The 20,651-nt window shown below is 40.9% G+C and overlaps 1 protein-coding gene across 9 annotated transcripts in view; it reads right to left on the reverse strand.

Moving 5' to 3' along the window:
- Positions 1-218: 218 nt before the first annotated feature.
- PRDM16 (PR/SET domain 16) overlaps positions 219-20,651 on the reverse strand; it is a 769,879-nt gene continuing 749,446 nt past the window's right edge. For 7 of the 9 annotated variants that reach the window (XM_029577915.1, XM_029577910.1, XM_029577913.1 and 4 more), the window contains 5 exons: positions 20,327-20,496; positions 19,198-19,372; positions 7,257-7,496; positions 4,894-5,068; positions 219-2,831 (listed from right to left, as the gene is read on the reverse strand). In XM_029577915.1, coding sequence (XP_029433775.1) covers positions 2,697-2,831; positions 4,894-5,068; positions 7,257-7,496; positions 19,198-19,372; positions 20,327-20,496 — 895 coding nt within the window. In that variant the 3' untranslated portion in view covers positions 219-2,696. The remainder of the gene's footprint in view (positions 2,832-4,893; positions 5,069-7,256; positions 7,497-19,197; positions 19,373-20,326; positions 20,497-20,651) is intronic. The other 2 variants (XM_029577912.1, XM_029577916.1) reach the window with 2 other exon arrangements.

Below are 20,651 nucleotides of genomic sequence, written 5' to 3' on the forward strand. Positions count from 1 at the left end.
CCCACCAATCTGACTCGCTACCATGTCTTATTCCATTGGATGAAAATGACTGCTGTAGGACTGTTAACATTTTTTTTCTGAAGACACACTATTGCTGAGAAAATCACGCATCATTGATCAAATTCTTCTTGTTATTAATTTGAAAATAATCATGATTACTGTTCAAGTCATTTATGACAGATGTATTAGTCAATGGCTACTACAGACTTCAAGAAAACTTTTCAATATCATCACTTTAAAGTTAATTCACTCTTGCAAGCCTCGCATGTCAATTATTTACACACAAGTATTTTAACAGATTTCAGATTACGTGTCCTTCATGTCAAGTTTTTCACGTCTTCATTTTTTCCATAAACAAACACTGAAAAGATTTGCCTGAGTGGCACTTTTGACATCAGTTTGTAACTGGATTTTGAAAGTTTTTGCATGGGGCTTGCATTTTCCCCCATGGATCTGAAGCTGAAGGAATGGAAGTGGAACAAAATGCACTAAAATACAGAATTTTTCATGAACTGGGTGAGAAATTGTTGCAGTTTGAGGCTGTAGCAAAAATAGTGTGAGCTGGTGGCCAAATTTCATTCTCCTCTCCCCTCACATGAAAATGTGTAGAGAATCCCATTTTGCCTCAAGACATATTGAAATTCTCAGAATTGAAAATTAACTAGGTATGGTATTTGGTCTTTTTTCCAACCCAATTACAAGCCCACTATGGATATAAGTTCATAGTTCTTTATATACAACATGTTTTTTTTTTCTCTATAAGGGCAACTTGGGCAAATTCTTCTTTTTTATGGTTGCATTTTTTTTTCAGACCAAAAAAAAAATATATGTGTATATTTAAATAGAACACTTATCCTAAAGGCAAATGTCATTGAAAATCAAATGAAAACAACAATACATGATTGTCTGGAAAATCGGCAGCAAGAACAGCAGGATTTTGTAAAGTTATTTGGCACACAGTCTTCCTACCCCCTGGTTATCGTACAACACACAACCTTATTACACAATTTTGGTCCTTGACTAGATACTTATATTAACAATATTTCTCCACAATGATGACATCTAATGCAAAAATACTGTTATAGAAGAAATAAAATAAGAAAAAATTAGAAAAAAATTACAAGTTATGTACAGATTAAGATAGTCCATCAGAAGAAAACAAACTAAAATTTTAATTGGCCCCCTATGGGAATAATTTAAAGCCCAACCTAATTGGGAAGTACTATACTGTTTAAGAGAGGCAGAAGTGCCTTAGAGAGAGGAGGAGATTGGTTTAAGTTTATAGACTGGTTAATATTTGAGTTTTGTCTTTAGATTTTGAACTTGTGCAAACATTGAAAAGAGGAACCCAGTGACTATGGTGGATTTTCATGCAGTGGAGGAATGAAATGGAAGGGATCCCCTTCGCTTGATGAACCATGGGATACAATTTGAAAATTCGTGCATTGGCTTAGGAGGAGGGGGGTTGGTTTTTTGTTTCATTATTTCTTTCACTCCCCTCCCCAACAAAAAGTCACTTAGTGGCAGGCACAGACCTTAAATTCTAACCATGGACAGTCCAAGTTCTTGGGCACCACATCTAAGAGTTGCATTGAACTTTAGTTCCACAAAAACGATGATCACCAAGGGCCTAGTTTTCCAGAGAGTTTTACCCTAAGTGCAAAATGGAAGGAAAGCTTTGGAAAATCATGCCCCCCAAAGGATCCTTGAGCAGAACAGGATCTACATTATGGCTGCCTATTGGCTTCATGTCAGAAAAGAGGCTACACTTGTACTCTGTTGTATGCATGGACTTACAGTTATATGATCCTTCCCATTTTATCTAAGAATATCAGAACTACAAATCCATGCATGCATTGGGGTAAAACCAAAGGGGAATTAGCCTGTTTCTTATGACATGGAAACGGTTGGCCAACCCTATTCTACATTAATGTTAATAACTCTCATTTCTATTCCTTACAGATAAGAGCATTCCAACTTAAGTGTATTCCACAGTATAAACAACATTGTGGATAATTCAACAATTCAGTGCTATACTGGGGCTAGTGTGGGTCATAATACAACCACCTGTCCTTGAGTTTTTAAAGCAATCAAAGTTCTCTGAGCAATATCTCAGGGATTTTCATTTTATGAAAAAACTATTGCTTACCAAAATGACCTAATGGTTGATCTGCTCGGAATTTCATTCATTGTGAGACTGACTGCTGAAATTATATTTTGATATTTTAATATATATTTTTTTTGGTTTGGATAGCTAGCAGGTTGATTTTATTCCTGTTTGTCCGATTAGTGAAATGATCTAACTGGTCTTTGGTCTTCAGTTTACACAATTGCTACAATTGAAATCTTTTTACTGGTATTTTATACCACCATGAGGAATGGCACAGAATCTATTAGTGCATTATCATTAATTACAGTACCTTCTAGTTCAACACCATTCTTAGAGATGGTGATAAAACCCTAGGACTGCTTCAAGGACTTTTTGAAGAGTTTCAAATTGATGAACTAGAAATGAATTACTGCAACGAGTTAAAAATTCAGGAGCTGTAGGTCATGTGTGAAAGGTTTAGTCCCCTGCTGAAAGCCTGTGGTGAGTCCCTGATGCTCTCTATCCATCTTTTGCACACTGGGATTGCTGGTGGAATGATGGTGGCACCAGCCTTCTCATGTGAACTCTCAGTGCCTTCTCAAAACCTTCAGAGTTGGTTGATGGGGTTAAACGTCCCTGGTTCTGAAGTGGCTCCAGCCATGTTCAACCAGGCATCCAAAGAATTCTGGGAAGAAGTGTGAAGGGTGGCATTCTCAGAAAGGGACAACATCATTGCATAAGCCTAGTGGATTGAAGAAGAAAAAAACATGAAACTGGTTATTTTACAATTTGCCGATTCGATGAAGCATGAGAAATCCTGACATTTTGGATTCCTTGACAACATTCCTCCTACATATCTGCCCCTCTCCCCCCAAAAACGTCCATGCACATTTTTAGCAAATTTGTGCTCCCCATCATAAACAAATGGCTTCCACGTCCTCTCACGCCCTTGGACCTGTGTGGGAGTGGTAGGTTAGAACTATATCAAAGAAAGTTGACAAACCAGAATTTGCAGCATGGCAAGAGTAAGAAGCAAGAAAGAACTGTTGACTTGTAGGATTTCTGTTCCAGTGGGGCCTGTTGAGGTTTTTGCTTTGCCCTGTATCCAGAGGCAGGAGAAACAGTGCTGGGTCAAACTCAAGAAATCTGTTTGATAGATCTTGTTTGCTGGTGATTTATGCATTATTCTCTGTACAGATTTTTGGGGACATCTGTTTACTGTACTGTCCTTCTTTTAAATTTTTGGCAATGCACTCGAGGCTGGTTTCCAGCCACTTCAATCTCCCCACCCCCCCATTCTGACTGAAAATGTTTTTCCTTCTGCTTTTAAAACTGGAGTTGAAACCAGTTTTCACAGTCATTGGGTAAGAAAGTAACAAAAGATTTCCCTCTGAGGCAGTGCATACACTCAGCAGAATTAGTAAAACACAAAAGACAAGGACATGTAAATGACTTGTGCTGAAACAGAACACAAACTGCCCTATCCTCTTCGGAGACACAAAATTAGCAGATGACTTTTCTTCTCACTTAGTCCCTGTCATCCCAACCAAAACCTAAAGCAAGCAGGCCATACACTGTCCTAGTAGCCTTCAGGATTTCTTGTACAGGAACTAAGGTGTATCACTTAATTAACAAGAAACTCAGCAGGACAGTAATTCTGCAACACTGCCCTCACTGTCAATCACAAATCTCTCAGTGCTTAGTTGTAGTCACTACTTTGAAGTGTTCTGCACCACTTTGAGTCCAAATAAAGTTCTAACTTAAGTAGATTTTGTTGTGGTTGTTTATAAAGTATTCCAGGACTCGCACCTCCATCAACTTCTGTTGAGCCCAAGACAAGTTTCTGTCCAATAGCATCTGGCAGTGGACAAGGAAGTACATAGCACAGTGACGGAGGCAAACATTTAATAACTCGGAAGAAGCCATTTCTGCTTGCAGTGCAGGGGGGATCTCGTGTGGCACCCCCAGAACTGCATTTCAACAGAGCCAAGGCTGGGAGGCTTAATTTCAAGCTCTTAAGGCTCATTCACTGAAGGGTCCCTGAATTTTGAATTTCCTTTCATTTGGGGTTAAGTTTCGTATTTTGATGCTTGGGTCTGGTGTGTTGTATGAAGGGGGCAGATATCAAAGGGAAGTTGATGTGGAAAAACCCAAGTCTTCAAGGCATCTGTGGAGAGCTCGCTCCTTCCCTAGTTTTTCATTTTAAAATGCAAAAAGGCTATGGTAAAAAAGTGCAGAGCGCTGAACAGACGTGGGCCGGGCTTCCTTCAGCAGTTTTTTTATTGACGTATGTAAGAAGTCAGAAGTTCAGGCCCATGGCACTTTTCAGGACCAGGACCCAGCAGACTGGAGCCCCGACCTGCCAGGCGGGGGAAGGGGGAAGGCAGATCTGCATGGAACTGGAAGGAAATCAGAGAAATCTTGGGATTTTTCAGTTTCCTTTAAAAAAAAAAAAATAGAAAGAAAGAAAAGGCTTGGAGAACAATTTGGCTAAACATCACAGTCGTTCCAGGTTTGGCGAATGGCTCCATGAACAAATCCTTCACCTCTTTGTTCAGAAGATTGAGTGGCTCTTTAGTGCAACATCGAATATCATTTACACAATCAACTGTACATCATAAAAGTTGAGTGAAAGTCAAATGGAATTACCCCTACGTGTGAAGCTGTAAAAGCACGGGTGGAACCGCATTCATCTCATCAAAATTCCAACCCAGCTTGTGAAAAAAAAAATGTTTAGCTACAGATCTCAGATTCCCTAATTCATTTGGAGGCGAGCGAGGGAACATGTGGTGTGTTTTACCTACCTGGTTCTTAGCCTGCCTGTACAGAGTCTCTTTTAATGCCTCAGAGTCTAAGGTGGGATTAAACACATCTTTAACTTCAAAAGCTTCCTCTGCTGCTTTTCGAAGATCCAGCCCCTTCCCAAAATTCGGAATCTGCTCCATATCTAATAAGCCGGCTTCTTCCTCCTCAATACACCTGTACCAACGACCAGGGGAAGGGGTTGACCTGTCGTTAGCTCATCTTTGCTACTATAAAAATTTGCTAAGTTAGTGCCTGCATGCACGCACAATGCTCGTCACGCTTACATAAGTCACATGTGTGGACAGATGGCATGCAAAGACAAAGAGAACAAGTGAAGCGATGATTAGAGAAACACACATCAGATGAATAAACAATAACACCACAAAAGTTAATGAAAAGCAACATTTGAGTTCTAGAGTGCAGTTTGGCTACTGCTTGTGCTGTGAGTTCTCGATGGACTGCAAAGATAGTCTGGGAAGGTATCAAAATTTAAATAATAAAAGCCATTCATTTTTTTCCCCAGGAGGAGCCTACTGATGCATGACAGCCCATGTATTTGTTAGAACTGCAGTATCTTTTATGTGAGGTCGGAGGCAGAAGGCCTGGAGCCATGAAAATGGTTTAACCCTCACCACAAGCCCAAATCTTCAAATGCACAATATGAGCACGGATTCTGCTGCACGGAGCACTCCTTGGGCAACCAGAAATAGAGCCAACACATGAGGGGGCAATATTGTCTCTGGTATTTACAAATGAGGAAAGCTGCTGATATTGTGGTGAGCGACATTCCTTACAGCTCGCACAACACACAGTGCAACATGAGTATAATTCAGACATACACAGAGCCTTTTCTTCCAAGCAGGATCCCATCTCGCCTCACGACTTTCAGTATTTCAGAATCATAAGTGCAGCCATCTCTGGAATGGATGGTTCTAAAGTTGGCCAGATAAACTTACTTTGGGTTTGTCCTAGTATATTCAGCAGCATGACTGCACTGCTGCTGCTGCTTATACAATATGTTATCCTGGTAAGTTTACTCAGGACAGTCCGCAGCTCAATATGCACCTCATAATAGCTGAATTTTATTACTATGTGTGTGTGTTTTTATTTTATAGAGCTGGATATGAATTTTTATTTCTTATTATTGACTTTGGGCAGTTTTATAAATACACTGAATGAATGAATATTTGGGGCTGAACTCCATGAACATTTCCAAAGAGATGAGGGAAGGCAGGACCAGCCTTGCATTATGATCCTTTTTAGTTGGGTTAACTGAGGCACAAGGGAATAAAAGGGAGAGTGCATGGCAGATTGCATTTTAACTCATCAAATGAAAGGAGTGGTTAGCTGTGAGCGATGCTACAGATGTGGGAATCCCATGGGGTAAATGTTCAAAAGGACGCTGCTAAATGAAACTCATTTTCAGCTGTAACTTAGCTGGCTAGAATTAGGATTGCAGTAACACGCTAAATCCTCCTTTCACCCTGGGAATGCCTTCAGACTGCCCACCTTTTGGGCAGGGGGCTAGATTCATCCACTCAATGGATTTCCACCCTACAGGATTTAGCCAGCTAATTCCTCAGCTAGTTGGCTATATTCCTCTGCAAATCAGCCCCATGGTGTGAATTGTGTTGGATTTTTTTTTTTTAATATATGATGATTGAGGTTTCTATGAAAACTAACTTGCATTAAAAATCCAAGCAACCCCCTTCATTTTGAGAAAGCCGATTTGCAGAAAACATATGAGCCAGCATCAATAAAACTTGGAACTATCCTAGAAACCGCACACCTGGACCCAGGACTGCCACAGATTTCTGCCCTATACTAAAGGGTTTTCCCCATTTGTGTCCATGGTAAAAAGGCCCTTTAGGCACCCTCCACTGTAATTAAATATAACTGCTAGATCATAAGTGGCAAAAATAAGAAATGCTCTGCAATGTTCAGTAAATATTTTTATCCATTCTGACAACATGGAAACATTCTTTACTCTACTGGCTCGTGTAACTGAAAAAAAAATTAAAGGTGCAAGAAAACGTAAAACTTTGGAGTTCAAAGTATAATTTCTAAATCTTGACTACATTTCTGTGAGGAATTATATTTTGTATTTGGATAATTCCGTAATTTAATTATTCTCCACTGAACGGAAAGTGCATACATTTATTTTAATAATTTTATTGCATAACAATCTCCTAAGATTTGTGCTTCTCAGAACTTCCTAGATCATTCCCTTTTCTGCAGGTGAATTTATATACAGGCATGGCCATATTATAAGTTGGATTTATTAAATAAATCAAAAGTATGATTCATGGTTAAAGAAAACAATGGCACACAACTTTCTGAATCAAAGTCTAGTGCTACAAACCTTCGTGTGTGGTCGAAGCTCATGGTGAGTGACGTGGGCTCTTCATCCTCCTCATCCTCCTCGTATGCTCCCCGGGGCTCTGTCGTGGGCGATGCAATTTCATCCTGTGATTTCCCTGTCAAGCTGCCATCTTCATAATCATCCTCTAGCTCATCCTCGTCTTCCTCGTCCACCTCTTCCGATTTCCGATTTGCTAAGCTGCGACACTGTGAGTTGCTGTTGACATCTTGAATTTCTGACCTGCAGAAGAAGAGGAGAAAAATGGAACCTGCAGGAAAGTCCATTGGGCGTGCTTTTGCTCACCACCTTTTACACTGAGGGATTTTTCATTTTGTAATAGTCCATTTAAGAGTGTCTGCAAATATGCACATAAATTACACATATTTGCAAAGCAAACTTACACATGTATGTAAAAATATATATATATATATATATATGTATATAAAAAAAAATATATATATATATATATATATATAAATATATATATATATATACATATATAAATATATATATATATATACATGTATATAAAAATCTAAAAAATAAAATAAATAAATGTATGTTTGCTTTGAAAATTATCCCACCAACACTACCCACACACAATTATATCTGCTAATTTGTGCACAGGAAATTTTCAGGACAAAGTCATACACTTTCAGGTGAATTTTTCAAAAGAGTAACAAATGTATCAAACTATCCTAGCAATGTTCAAAAGCCATTTATGTGAGTAAAGTGCACTTACTCATGTAAAACCTATGGACAATTTAATGGCATATATTGTAGCAATTTTTCAAAAGCCCGCTTCCTTGGCTAAAGTGCATCCCAGTTTTACGTGTGTAAATGCTTTTGAAAATCTGTCCCATTCCCACTCAGTCCAGGTTAATTTGCCCACATATTGGGTGAGCAATTTTGTTAAAGGCCATTTCTGCAGGTAAAGCCTTTGAAAAGTGCCCTCTCAAAGGTCATGCCTAGGTCACAGTTGTGCCTCTCTGCCTCCTCTTTTTCTAGCCATTACAACAATGCATGAGGAACAAGACCTTCATAATCTAACCAGGGTCTGCACCAGAAGCCCTAAGAGATGAGACCTAAGGACCTGAGGAGAGCAGCAAGAGGAGGGAATATGACAGAGCAATCCAAATGAACAAGAGGTCAAAATAATGTCCCAGAAGTAGAATGGACGTTCTAAAACAAATGGTCAAGGGGCTGGCAGGAGTAATGTTAGAAATATTTCTTCACCGAAAAGGTGATGGATCCCATGGAACTGCCTCCCAGGGGGACGTGCTGGAGACAAAGACAGTATCAGAATTCAGGAAAGCCTGGGACGTCTACAGAGGATCTGTATTTGCAAGGAAGTGAAGAGCAGCCAGAGATCAACAGGGGTGGTGGTGGTGCTTTGTGGGATTTGCAAAAGAAAGCAGATGAGTTCTATGAACCTAATCTTCCAACGTGTAATTTATATTCCTTTTGTTTGATTTTATGTTCAGTATACTCAGTTTCAAAGATTTTACCGTGCATACGGAAGGCAATTTTCAAAGGGACGTCTGTGAACAATATAGTGCTTTACTCACACAGTAACATAGTAATGATGGGCCAAATGGTCCATCCGGTCTGCCCAGCCAGCTTCTCTCAGTAATATCTACCTTGCCATGTAGGTCACTCCAGGTTTCTCTTAAGGGGAGTCCGTGCAGTTACCCCCAATCCCCTTGATAAGGGTAGAAATATTTACAATCGAAAACAGATCTTTTTGAAAGTTGCCTGGCCAATGTCCATGTAAAATGATGTGCATACACCTATGTATGTGTAATTTTAAGCCATTAGGGGCAGATTCTGCAGGGGGTTTGCATTTACATGCTTGCTTTTCAATTTTGAAAAGTATGGATGCAGAATTTCCCCCAAATCTATCCCTTCACAAAGTAGCAGGTGTAACTTTGTGCAGTAGTTTTTGTGGGATAATTTTCAAAGCAAACGTACCCTCATGAGTAGGTGCATATCCGCTTGCAAATTGCTGTAGACTATTTACAATTACCCCCTAAGGAGGCAATTTTATAGGCAGTTTCTAAGAGACATACAGTGACCCCCCCAATATGTGGGTAAACGTATGCATGTATGCTCTGTTCACGTGTAGGTTTGCCCAGACTGAGTGGCGCTGTTCCCTGGGAAGGACTTGGGGAGGAGTTTTGAGTTATGTATCTTTTTTGCATTTTCAAAAGGATGTGTGTACATTTTCCCGAAAAATGTCTGCGCACAAATTACCAGGTGCAAATGCATGCAGGGCAGTTTTAGTGGGATAATTTCCAAAGCAGACTTAGGTGAATAAGTTTGCTTTGAAAACTGCTGTAACTTATGCATTTTTTGTCAACCTTCTTATGCTGCCTGTTAAAAAATAAATAAAAAGTTACCCCCTTTGAAGACAATTTTCAAAAGAATTTATAAAATCGGGGGTCTGAAAATGTCTTCCCCTGGGTGAGACAATGTGATGGGGGTAGGGTAGAGCTGGCAGACAGTGTGCAAGGATTTATGGAGCAGGCCATGCAGTTACTGAAGTAAAGCAGCTGCAAAGCTCACAGGGATATGGAAGTAGGCAGGGCACCGACCAGGGCAGTTTCTCTTTGAAAATTCAAGGGCGGGGTTGTATTATAAATTTTAAAAATCCCTCCCCCCTCCCCAACTTATGATTAACAATGTAACAGAAAAGCAGTCTTGATTAGTTTGTGGTCCTTAACCATTGGCAGCTAATACCAAATAATATAACCAGTCTAATTTTCTTCAACTGTTGTATTTTTTAAAGATGTGAACAAGCTTTATTGATGTATTGTTCATGGTACATTCTTGACAAAAGGGGAGAAGTTCCATTTTTTCTTGAGCTTTGTACCTCTTACAAGACACACTAATGTGTTATGTCACCAAGAATAACAAAACTGAAAGAGAATTAAAAAAAACCCAACAAAACACTTTGTGGTCAAGTCTTCTCTTCTGAGTATCTCTCAGATTGCTAAATAATTGCGTTGGGCCTGAGAGAGAAAATGAAGACCTGTAGTAGCTGGAAGCAGTAATTTTTTCCCTCAAGGACAATTTTAAATACAAATACAAATTATTTATTTCTAGCTACGTCTCGAACATGCAACAAAACTTTAGTTTAAAGGCCTTACCTGAAAATGATTTAATAAAATACCGATATGGATTAAAGAATATATCTAAATTCTTCTGTTTAGCTGTTGTCTACATTTTTTTTCCCATTTTCTCTGTTTTAAGAGTTTCACTCTTGTGAAGAAAAAAAGAAATTTTGATGATGTCCCATTTGCGTTTACTAGCTACTTATGAATGGCTCAGCAAATCATGGATGTAATTGGAACAGGCCTGGATTGGAGTGACACTCAGATAATGAGAGTGTCCCAAGGCTTCTCTGCAGATTAAATATATCACAGCCAAAATACAATTTAAAAAATGGACAGCGTCACTTCACCCAACACCAGACCTTTCCTGAGCCCTGGAACTTTTTGCATAGTCTAAACACATCAGTGGGCACATTTGTGTTAGAGAGCTCTGATCGATTCTCCCTGTGATAAATGTACAAATTAGATTCTCCCTATGGATCAATTATGCCAGCCAACTTAGCATTCCCTTGCCTGTTTTTGACTATGTGAAGAAATGTTGAGAATTCTCTAGTTTCTTTAAGGAAATGCCAGGCTAGGTTCCTGTTTTAAGTCATCAAATCTCCCTTCTTTGTTTTACCCACCACTCGTAATATCAAGTGTACTCCTGCTGTAAGCAGGGCCGGTGTAAGGGTTTGTAGTGCCCTAGGCAGATCAATGTAACACTGTCCCCCCTCCCCCCCTGGACTTGAATGTGGCAGTGATAGATATATAGAGTTATGGTCACCCTCTCACAGTGCTTTCTCTCTCACTCACTCACTCTCTCTCTCTGCGAGCGCTCTGTGACTGCTGTCACCCCCTTCTTTCACATTTTGAAAATGGCGCCTTCGCTTACACCGGTGGCGCCCCGTTCACTGATGCTGCCCTAGGAGGACGCCCAGTCCTGTCTAATGGTTCCGCCAGCCCTGGCTGTGGCTTTAATGCATTTTATTCTCTGCTTGTAAAGGAATGTGTAATAAAGGAAACAAATCTGAAACATGTTGTTTCGTAAGTGGGATGTCTAGTATGTTTCATCATCTTCTGTTGGGTTCTGCTGTCTTAAATTTAAAACTGAATTTCTAAAATGTAGTCCTTAAAAGTAGGTTGAGCACTGGAGAAGGGAGGAGGAGCTGTGCAGCAAGCTAGGTGGATCATGGCAATGATTGGCAGCAGCTCAATGAGTGGCGCCCTCTAGCTGTTGACAGAGATCAGATTTACTAGAATCACAGATTATGATAACATTTATTCTCATTGGCATAAAAATTATCTAAGCATGTTGCTTCAAATGTGACATGAAGAAGGAATTTCTCTGGTTTCAACAGCTCATGTACAGCTTCATCTTTTATGTTGGTGCCATAAAAAGTATCCAATCCATCAAGCCTGTAATCAATCTATTTTTTCTCAAGGACCATCACGGCTAGCAGAGTGCTACTCTGCAGAATTAAGATCCTGCAAAGTTTAATTTACAAAAGTAAGAATCTGTTTAAATATACAGTGATCCCAAAATCTGTAGTATCTCTTATTTGGTCAACAATAATATTATTTAGAGTTGTACAAGAATAGGATTGAACAGCACGCCAGTTGATAGAGTCTAGTTGCAACTGCAGTCTGACTAGTAGACTTTTCTTGTAGCTGTTTTCTGATGAGATGGTTTGGAAATGTTCTCTAGGTCTATGAGCTATTTTTTTAATACTCTAAAAGGGAGAAGGGAGCAGAAGTCAAGATGTTGGTTCATAAATAAAGTATAAGTCCCCCAAAATTCTGTAGATTTGCAAAATTAAAAATAAAGATGAAAATTCCGCAGAATATAAAAATTTGCGAACACCTTTGTATCATTTCATCCACTACAATTTTGTATAAATAATGGCATAACAAAACCATGGAGAGCATGATCATTTTCAGAAAACTGACAAAGTTAGAAAGAAGTTGGTAAGATGAAAGAAATGTTATTTTCAGGTGATATTCTTGGCAGTATATGCAACCTCCCTTTTTATAAGGTGGAACTGAGGTCTGTGCTTTGGTTTCAAAAATAGATGGCAGTGTTATTACTCTCTCATTTTGAAGACTGTATAAACAATGCATGTCTCGGAAACTTGTAGCTAATTACACAGCCTTGCTGTGCTGTCAACAGCTCAGAAAGCTCATTTATCGTCTTGGGCAGACAGAGGGAAAACAAATGCCAATTAGATATTTTCTTTTGGAGATAACTGTGTGATGTGCTGTGCGTGGGAATGTGAAATTCACGGGCGCAGTTCATTTGTTTTCACTTCGTTAGCTGAAATGTATTTTGGCTAGCAAGATTTTATTGTTAATAAACCTGTAGAAAGTGGCAGAGAAACCAAGCATGGGCCACAGCTGTTTCTACTGGGCATGTAGCCATTAGCTCCTTTCCTTAAATTAATTGCCTTTTCATCATCTTTAAGTTGTTTTCATATTAGGGGCATGTAAGATACTAGGGAAGTTGGTGCTGAAAATAATTAAAGAACTATAGTGAGAGATTAGTGTAAGGGCCTGTCAAAAAATGATATTGAAAAAAGGTGTTTACGCACATAGAGTAACCCCCTGCAAAACTCCCCCTGCCATTGGGCGCACGTCTTTCCTCAGCCGCAGAGGGTGAATGTACATGCACTAATACACTGCACATGCACTTCTCGCCTCTCCCCACAAACAGGGCGGACAAAGTTCTGAAGCATGTTTTATGCGTGCACACACGTGCTTACCCGCGGGAAAAGCGCCGCCATCTTTGTGTCCCGCGAGACAATCATTTTTATTGTATTTCATCTTCAAATAAAATTATTAAGGCACAATTTTTGGTGAGATACCGAAAGTACACCCTAGGAAAATGAAATCAGTTATTAAATGTCCCAAAAAGGCAGCACAAATATTCGCTTTGGAGCATGACTGAGAGCATGACCAATACACAAACATAACGAATAGAGAGGGTAATGTTATAACTCCTCATGTACTCGTAAAGTCTGCTTACCAAGGATTTTCAAAGCAAACGGATGTGCATAGGTTTGCTTAGAAAATCCTCTCTTAATTGGCTGGATGTGTGCGGAATTGTCAATGGACCTGCTCCATGCAGGGTGTAATTCGTGCATGGTAACTTACACACATACTTTTAAAAAATACAAAAGTACGCATGCAAGTTATATCCCCATCCCAACTCTGCCCTCCAGAATGCCTACAAAGAAACTGATTATATGTACACTTTTACATGTATTTGCCCCAGACTGATTTTCAAAGCACCATTTTATATGCATAAAACCTCTGAAAATCAGGAAAGGCATTGTAGGGGTGGGGTGGGGTGTGGCTGGGATTTTCATTTATGCTCATACTTTTAGATTTTAGTAAGTATGCATGCATATTTTCATGGCAAACTATGCACACCAATTAGCAGGGATAAACAAACTTACATATGCAAGTTCACTTTGGAAACTGGTACTTATGCAGGTAGTAGCTCACACATTTATATGAACTGTTGCAAGATTACCCCTCCCCCCATGGGGGTAATCTGCATAAAACTTTTTCAAAAACATGACAAAAGTTACAGCAATTTTCAAAGCAGACCTGCCTATCAGTCCATTTTGAAAATTATCCCATCAAATCTACCCACACAAATTCTAACTGCTAAACTGTCCAGAGAAGTTTTTCATTAAAATGTACTTGCATGCTTTTTAAAATCTAAAAGTATGTGCATAGGTACTAACCTGCCCCAGGAATGCCTCTGCTCAGTCTGGATAAACTTGTGGCTGAACATGACATACGTACATAAGGTTACCCGTATATCGGGCAGGTAATTTTGTAAAAGGCCATTTCTGTCCCTTTGAAAATTACCCTTCCTATGTATAGAGATGTGAGCAAAGATTTCTAAGGTAATCAAAACAAAATAGGCTGTTTAGCTAATGCTATTTCCTTATAAAGGTTGAAAGAGTGGAGCGTATTGATGATAACATTGAAATACGAGATGGGGGTGGGAGGAGAGTTAATATGGAAGCTTGGCAATCAATTCCCCAGCAGGTAGTGTATGCAAATAAAACTCATGCACATTCATTAGAGATATCCTGAAACATGACTGGCTGGTGGAGCCCCAAGGACCTGTTTGAGCCATCCTGCCATGGTGTAAATTGATTTCACAGAAGGATTTTTAGAGTGAATTAGGCAAATATTTTAAGAATGTGATCATTTCCTACAGGTTTCTCTAGACCACTATCCTCTCTTTGACTGTGGCAACCAGCGGGAGCCTAGAGGATATGGGATGGTTGAGGTTAGGGTTGTACTCGGATGACTGGGAGTGTGCCCAGTCACTCTATGCGCTGAATTTTTCAGAATTGTTAAAGTTACTGTTGTCCCTCCCGACGCAGCCGCACGGCGAAACACGGGTTCCATGTTGGGGGACTTGTTGAAATATGGTGACGTGCCTGATATAAACTGTGGAGTTGCCGTACCAAATAAATAACTGATACATCTATTTGATTAAAGTGTGGATCTTTAAATTACTTCTGCACGTATTCCCTTACATTATCTACTAATTTCTTAGCCATGGGCTCACCAGCTTTGCTCCACTGGCTGAGATAATCTTTGTTTTCATAAAGTAACTCAACAAGGAAACCCTGGGAGCCTTCTCCAGCACATCAGTGGTGTTTCTACTGTAGAAGAGCAGGATGGGTTATTCTAGTTTTATGAAAAAAAGTGAATTTTTCTCACATCTACTGGCTTTGTTTTGTCTGCCTGCTCCATCTCTGGTGATGACTGTCATGTGACCTACCAGATGAGAAGCTTCTTTCAAAGCTGGACTTGTTGGGTTTCCCTTACGCCCAACCGACATGTTTCTTATTACCTGGTGCACACCCCCAGAACGACCACAAGAAGTAACTCATGTAAAATATCCCAAATATGCCTTCCATTTCTCCTTCCAGCAGAAATACTATTCTGGCCAGGGATGCTATCAGATGAGACGTACCATTGGACCGGTTAGTAGGGCAACTTCTGTGTCGTCCAAGCTGTGCTGTAATGCACAGATAAAACACAGGCGTGATATTATGCAAGCGGTTTTCAACTGTCCACTTTGGAACTTTATTTTTCTTAGATTTATTTCATGCCATTATAGTGATAGCACAGCGGAAGATAAAATACAATTAAGAATGCAATACTTTTTACCTGCAGACTTTGCAGTAAATTTCATAGAGAAAGTAAGCATCTGGTTTTTCTGTGGAACATGTACGTAGACTCGTAAAATAGAATCTATGTACAAAATGACCCCCTCCCTGGGAACACCTCACTTACTTTCTGTCCACAGAGTTTAATCGCTATTTACCCATATAATGGCTTTGAAAAATGACCTCTACAAATCTTTAATCATATGAAAAAAAGAAAAGCCATAAACCTGAAATATTGTGAAGATAATGCATGGATAGAGGAGCATCAGAGCACCACTCAGGAGCTTGGCATGACTTGGGCCTCTGTCCTCATTTCCAAGATGTGTTGTGAAAAATCTTTCCTTCCTTAATATCATTTTATATTCAATAGTTCCCCAGCCTTAAGGTTTGCAGCTCTATAACATGGGACCAAAACTGCCGATTTAATTTTATGAGTTTCTGGACATGAGCCTGAGAAAAAATTCATGAACAGCAAGCCAAGGAAAATCCTGGGGTGATACAAGCTTGTTAGAGAAACAAATGCCCCGACAGCATGTGAGAGTGAGTCCTGCAACCCAACGGCAACTAAGACCCCTGATGGCGTAAGTGATGTTTGAAAGAGGATCCTCTGTCTTAGGATGATTAACATGCGACTTGCTTATATTATTAGCACCACTTAATTCCAGACTAATGAAGGTCTCCTGCCTGTCCCCCCCCCGATGGTTTTCCATCTCACACCCTGTAAAACTGTTGCAAGGGAGTTAATGCTGAGCCTGAGCCTTTTCCGGTTCTTTTCCGAGGTTTCATGGTGGCAGGGCTAAGACTGGACTGTGCCACGTGCAGAAAAGCCTTGAGGGCCCTCGGTTAGAGGTTTTAAGCCTTCTGGATCTCACACTGCTGCTTTCTATTCTTTTACCACTGTCATACTAGCGGTCATATTTGGGCTAAAAAAAACAACTGGATATTGTGGGTTCCAATAACCTTAATTGGACAGCTTGTAGCTGCCTTATTTGAAATATTGGCTACTAAAGAGTTTTTTTTAACCAAATGCAACACATGACACGTGAAAGGAATGCTACTAACAAGACAACCACCTCCTTCCAGACAATGTTTACTGCAATGGACTGTCATGTTACTTAATGTGCCCAATGTCTGCATCTTTAAACGGAAAGGCCAATGGAGTGGGGAGGCCAAGGAGCCAAGACCGGACACGTAACTTGTTTCAGGAACCAGGTGGCCCCTATGGCTTGTTTCTCTGCCAGATCCCAGTAGGAAGGATGTCATATCCACAAATAAACTCCAGGTAGACACCATGGGCTATGAATGGAGTCCAGTCCCTAGGGTCTTTGCTCCTTTTTAGGAGCAATGGGATGAGGGATGTCTTTACATCTCTTTTAGAAGTGCATTTTTCAGCAAATCGGCATGCACAACATCACGCAAAACTGAAAAACGCTTATCCATATCTAACTTATTGTTAATACCTAGCTAAGCAAATAAGATTACTTGATGGTATACTTAGGGCTAAGAATAAGGTGCACAGACTTGCAAGTCAGTTTGCTTTGCATAATTCTGAAATGTGTATTTGATGCCCCAAAGATTGTTTCCTGCAGATTCAGGAAGGATAGAAAAATAATCCATCCAAAATATTGTGAGGGTCCATATCCAGGGGCATTTAGCCAGATAACTTGTGAGCTGGCTACATGCCAACTTTTTAATATGTCTTCCACTTATCTGAGTAAAATTTAGCCAGATAATGTAGGGGTAATCTGAGGGCTTTTCGGCAGGAAGCTACATTAGCCATATAAATCAGCCAGTGCTAAAGGAGCCAGATAAAGTGAGCCAGCTAACTTTAAGCCAGTTAGGTATATTCAATATCTGCAAGCCAGCCAGTGACTGAATATTACCAAACTCTGTCAGTTTTTGCCCAGCTCTTAAACCTCATATTCCCAGGACACTTTATTTTACTTGCAGAGGTTTTTTTTTAATTTTCTATAGAAAGTTTTTGCTTCCAGAAATCAAAGAAAATGTAAATTCTTAGGCAGGGACAGTAACTTTCAAACATGCGTGCAGGCGTGCATGTGTGTCGTCGCGTGCCCAAAGACGCAGCAATTGTATGAAAATTGCGCACATACATTCGTGTGTTATAAAATATCCTGGGTGAACAGGTTTGAGCCACACAAGTAGGGGGATTTATAACAGACGCACATCCATGCCATCACCAGTTTTTCCAGTTTGTCCACCAGTTCGCCCAGTCTAGAGCTAGGTCCTCCAGACCTCCCTGGGTTCTTTAGCCTGCATTCCCTTCATTTACTCCAGATCCCTTAAACCCCCTCAGTGATGCCTGCACCTCCTCAACATGACATTGGACCTGGGGGCGCACATCTCTTGGCCACGCCCTGGATTGCCCATGCCATGCCCACACCTGTCCTTTCATCGCCAATGTGGGATGTGTGCACATCGGCACATGCACACGCACCCGCCCACTTAATAAAACCGGGCAGACATGCACATAAGCTGGATGCACGCCCATTTCCCGTAGCTCTTTTAAAACTCACCTTAAAATCTACACTATTGTAAAAGGGATGTGGGAGCTTCATGTACTTTGTTTCTTTGCTCAAAAATCTGTGACTCGCTGAGGTGGGATGAGATAAACTAGATATTTGGGATACTTTTTTTCAGGTAACTGGTTTTATTTTGCCACCTGCATTAAGCCTGACTGATGGATCTCCAAAGACAAAGAGCAGCTTCCCTGCCATCGATTGCAGCTGTAGTTCAAATTGTACAATTAGATATGGAAGGTAATATTTTATGCCACGAGGGGGCTCCAGGCTCAGCTCCTGCTCTTCGGGCGAGCAAGGGACCTGCTCCTCCTGGCATCCAGGAGGAGCAGGTCCCAAGCTATCATGAAACATCCGCACCCACTGCTCTGGGTCAGAAGGCACATGTACCGGAGTTTGGAAAGAGCGAGAGCGCCTGCGGCGTGGTTCAGCTAGATGGAAGGGGAGGGAGGATGAGGTGCCAAAACTCTTACCTGGGGCAGGATGCATCTCAGCATGGAAACCCAAAGCAGCAGGAGGAAACTGCAGGAGAAAGATCTCCTCATCTCCACCTGCTCCCCAAAATCTTTGTTATTATAAAGTCTTCTATCACTGTTTTTAGAGTACAATATTTGCTACAACAAACCGTCTTCATAATTCATTAGTCTTCACCCAGCCCATTTATAGTCTAATAGAAAATAACTCATATATGTTGAGGATTACTAATAAGTTTTCTTCCCTTATTTTTATATTTTATGTTAATTTTGTTGAAAATGTGTTCTTTCAAATGGCAGCATATTGACCTAAACCTTGCACTATCAAATTTGTTCTTACAATCTCATTTATTGCATCAAATACTCTTAAGAAATTAAAGATATTTTTATAAGGACTTATTGCATTTGTAACATCATGCACTGTATTTACTACACATCTATCTGTCTGTCTATCCAGTAGGCACAGAAACATAGAAAAAGATGTCAGATAAGGAATCTTAAGGCCAATCCAGCCTATCCAATTTCCTACCAGTTGCAGTACCAGCGACCCTGGCTCATCTCCTGCTTTTCCTTTCCTTCATCACAAAGCAGGAGAGAGAAACTCATTGTTCACAGGCTCTCGGTGTGATTAGGAATGTTACCTTTTATCTGTTAAACTTGAGGCTTGATTCAATTCGCTATTAGCAATAAAGTTTCTGATTTCGGAGAAATAGGAATCCTCTTTCTCATCTAAAAGTGCATGGGTTTCTGATTCTGAGTTGGGTGAGGAGGCACTGGTCCCAAGGTGGTTCGTAATGACTCCAGCATGCTGGCTCACTGGGCAGGAAATGAAGAAGAACACAACAGGAAATGGAATCAATTATCATGTGAATCAGTCTTTTGGGAGTATCGGGAGATTACTACAATACAGCAATTGTCAGACACTATGGACAGAAAGGTGAGCTAACACTTCATGCTGGAAATTTAGGGGCAGATTTTCAAAGGGGAACACGTGTACCCCCCGAAAACCTGTCCCACGTTCCCCCTGCCTGCGCCGAGCCTATGTTGAATAGGCTCGGCAGCGCGTGCAAGCCCGGGACGCGCATAAGTCCCGGGGCTTTCCTGTGGGGGCGTGTCGCGGCAGCGCATCATTCGGGGGCGGGGCCGCTGGCGTGGTTCCAGCCTGGGGGTGTTTTCGGGGGCATGGCTGAGGCCTCCAAAACTGCTCCCGGGCCGGGGAATCGCGCAGCTGGCGCAGGCGTAACTCTTCAAACAAAGGTAGGGGGGGTGGGTTAGGTAGGGGAAGGGAGGGGAAGGTGCAGGGGGGTGGAAGGAAAGTTCCCTCCGAGGCCGCTCCGATTTCGGAGCGGCCTCGGAGGGAACGGAGGCAGGCTGCGCGGCTCAGCGCACGCAGGCTGCCGATTTTGCACAGCCTTTTGTGCGCTGACCCCGGATTTTAAAGGCTACGCTCGTATCTATTAAAATCCGGCGTACTCTTGTTCGCGCCGCGTGGGCGTACTTTATTAAAATCTACCCCTTAGTTTGCAGAATCCTTTTTGGACACAGTTATTGCATGACTGGATGCCGCTCAATGATACAGTGAAAGAATATATTGGAAATGTCAAGATTTTAAAAGGCAGGTACACACAGCAGCTAAGTGCAGCCATGAGACTTTGGGCATTTTTCAGTCCCAGCCCTGCTGGTGGCACTCATTGAAGCAATTATTAAAAGACCCCTCTAATCCATTTAACAGATTTCCATACATTCAAAAGAGAATCATTGTTTCCCTACCTGGAACATTTTCGTGTTCATGCTTTTTAAGGTGACGGTCTAGGTTGGTTTGCTGCCCAAAACATCTATTACACAAGTGACATTTAAAAGGCTTTTCCTTGTTGTGGATGTTTCGAACGTGGCGCTGCAGGTTGGAGGAGATGCTGAACGACCTGTCACAGTACTTACACCTGGAAGAGAACAGGAAACAGGATGAGAACAGAAATGTGGAAGGTGCTTCACCTGCACAGTTTTGAAATGGTGCAGTCTTCGTCTGAGCATTTACTTACCTGCAACTTCAGGAGGGGAAAAAAATTCTACCAAAACCGTGCAAGCAAACATTTTA

This window comes from Rhinatrema bivittatum, chromosome 15, assembly GCF_901001135.1.
Source record: "Rhinatrema bivittatum chromosome 15, aRhiBiv1.1, whole genome shotgun sequence".
Lineage (NCBI taxonomy): Eukaryota > Metazoa > Chordata > Amphibia > Gymnophiona > Rhinatrematidae > Rhinatrema > Rhinatrema bivittatum.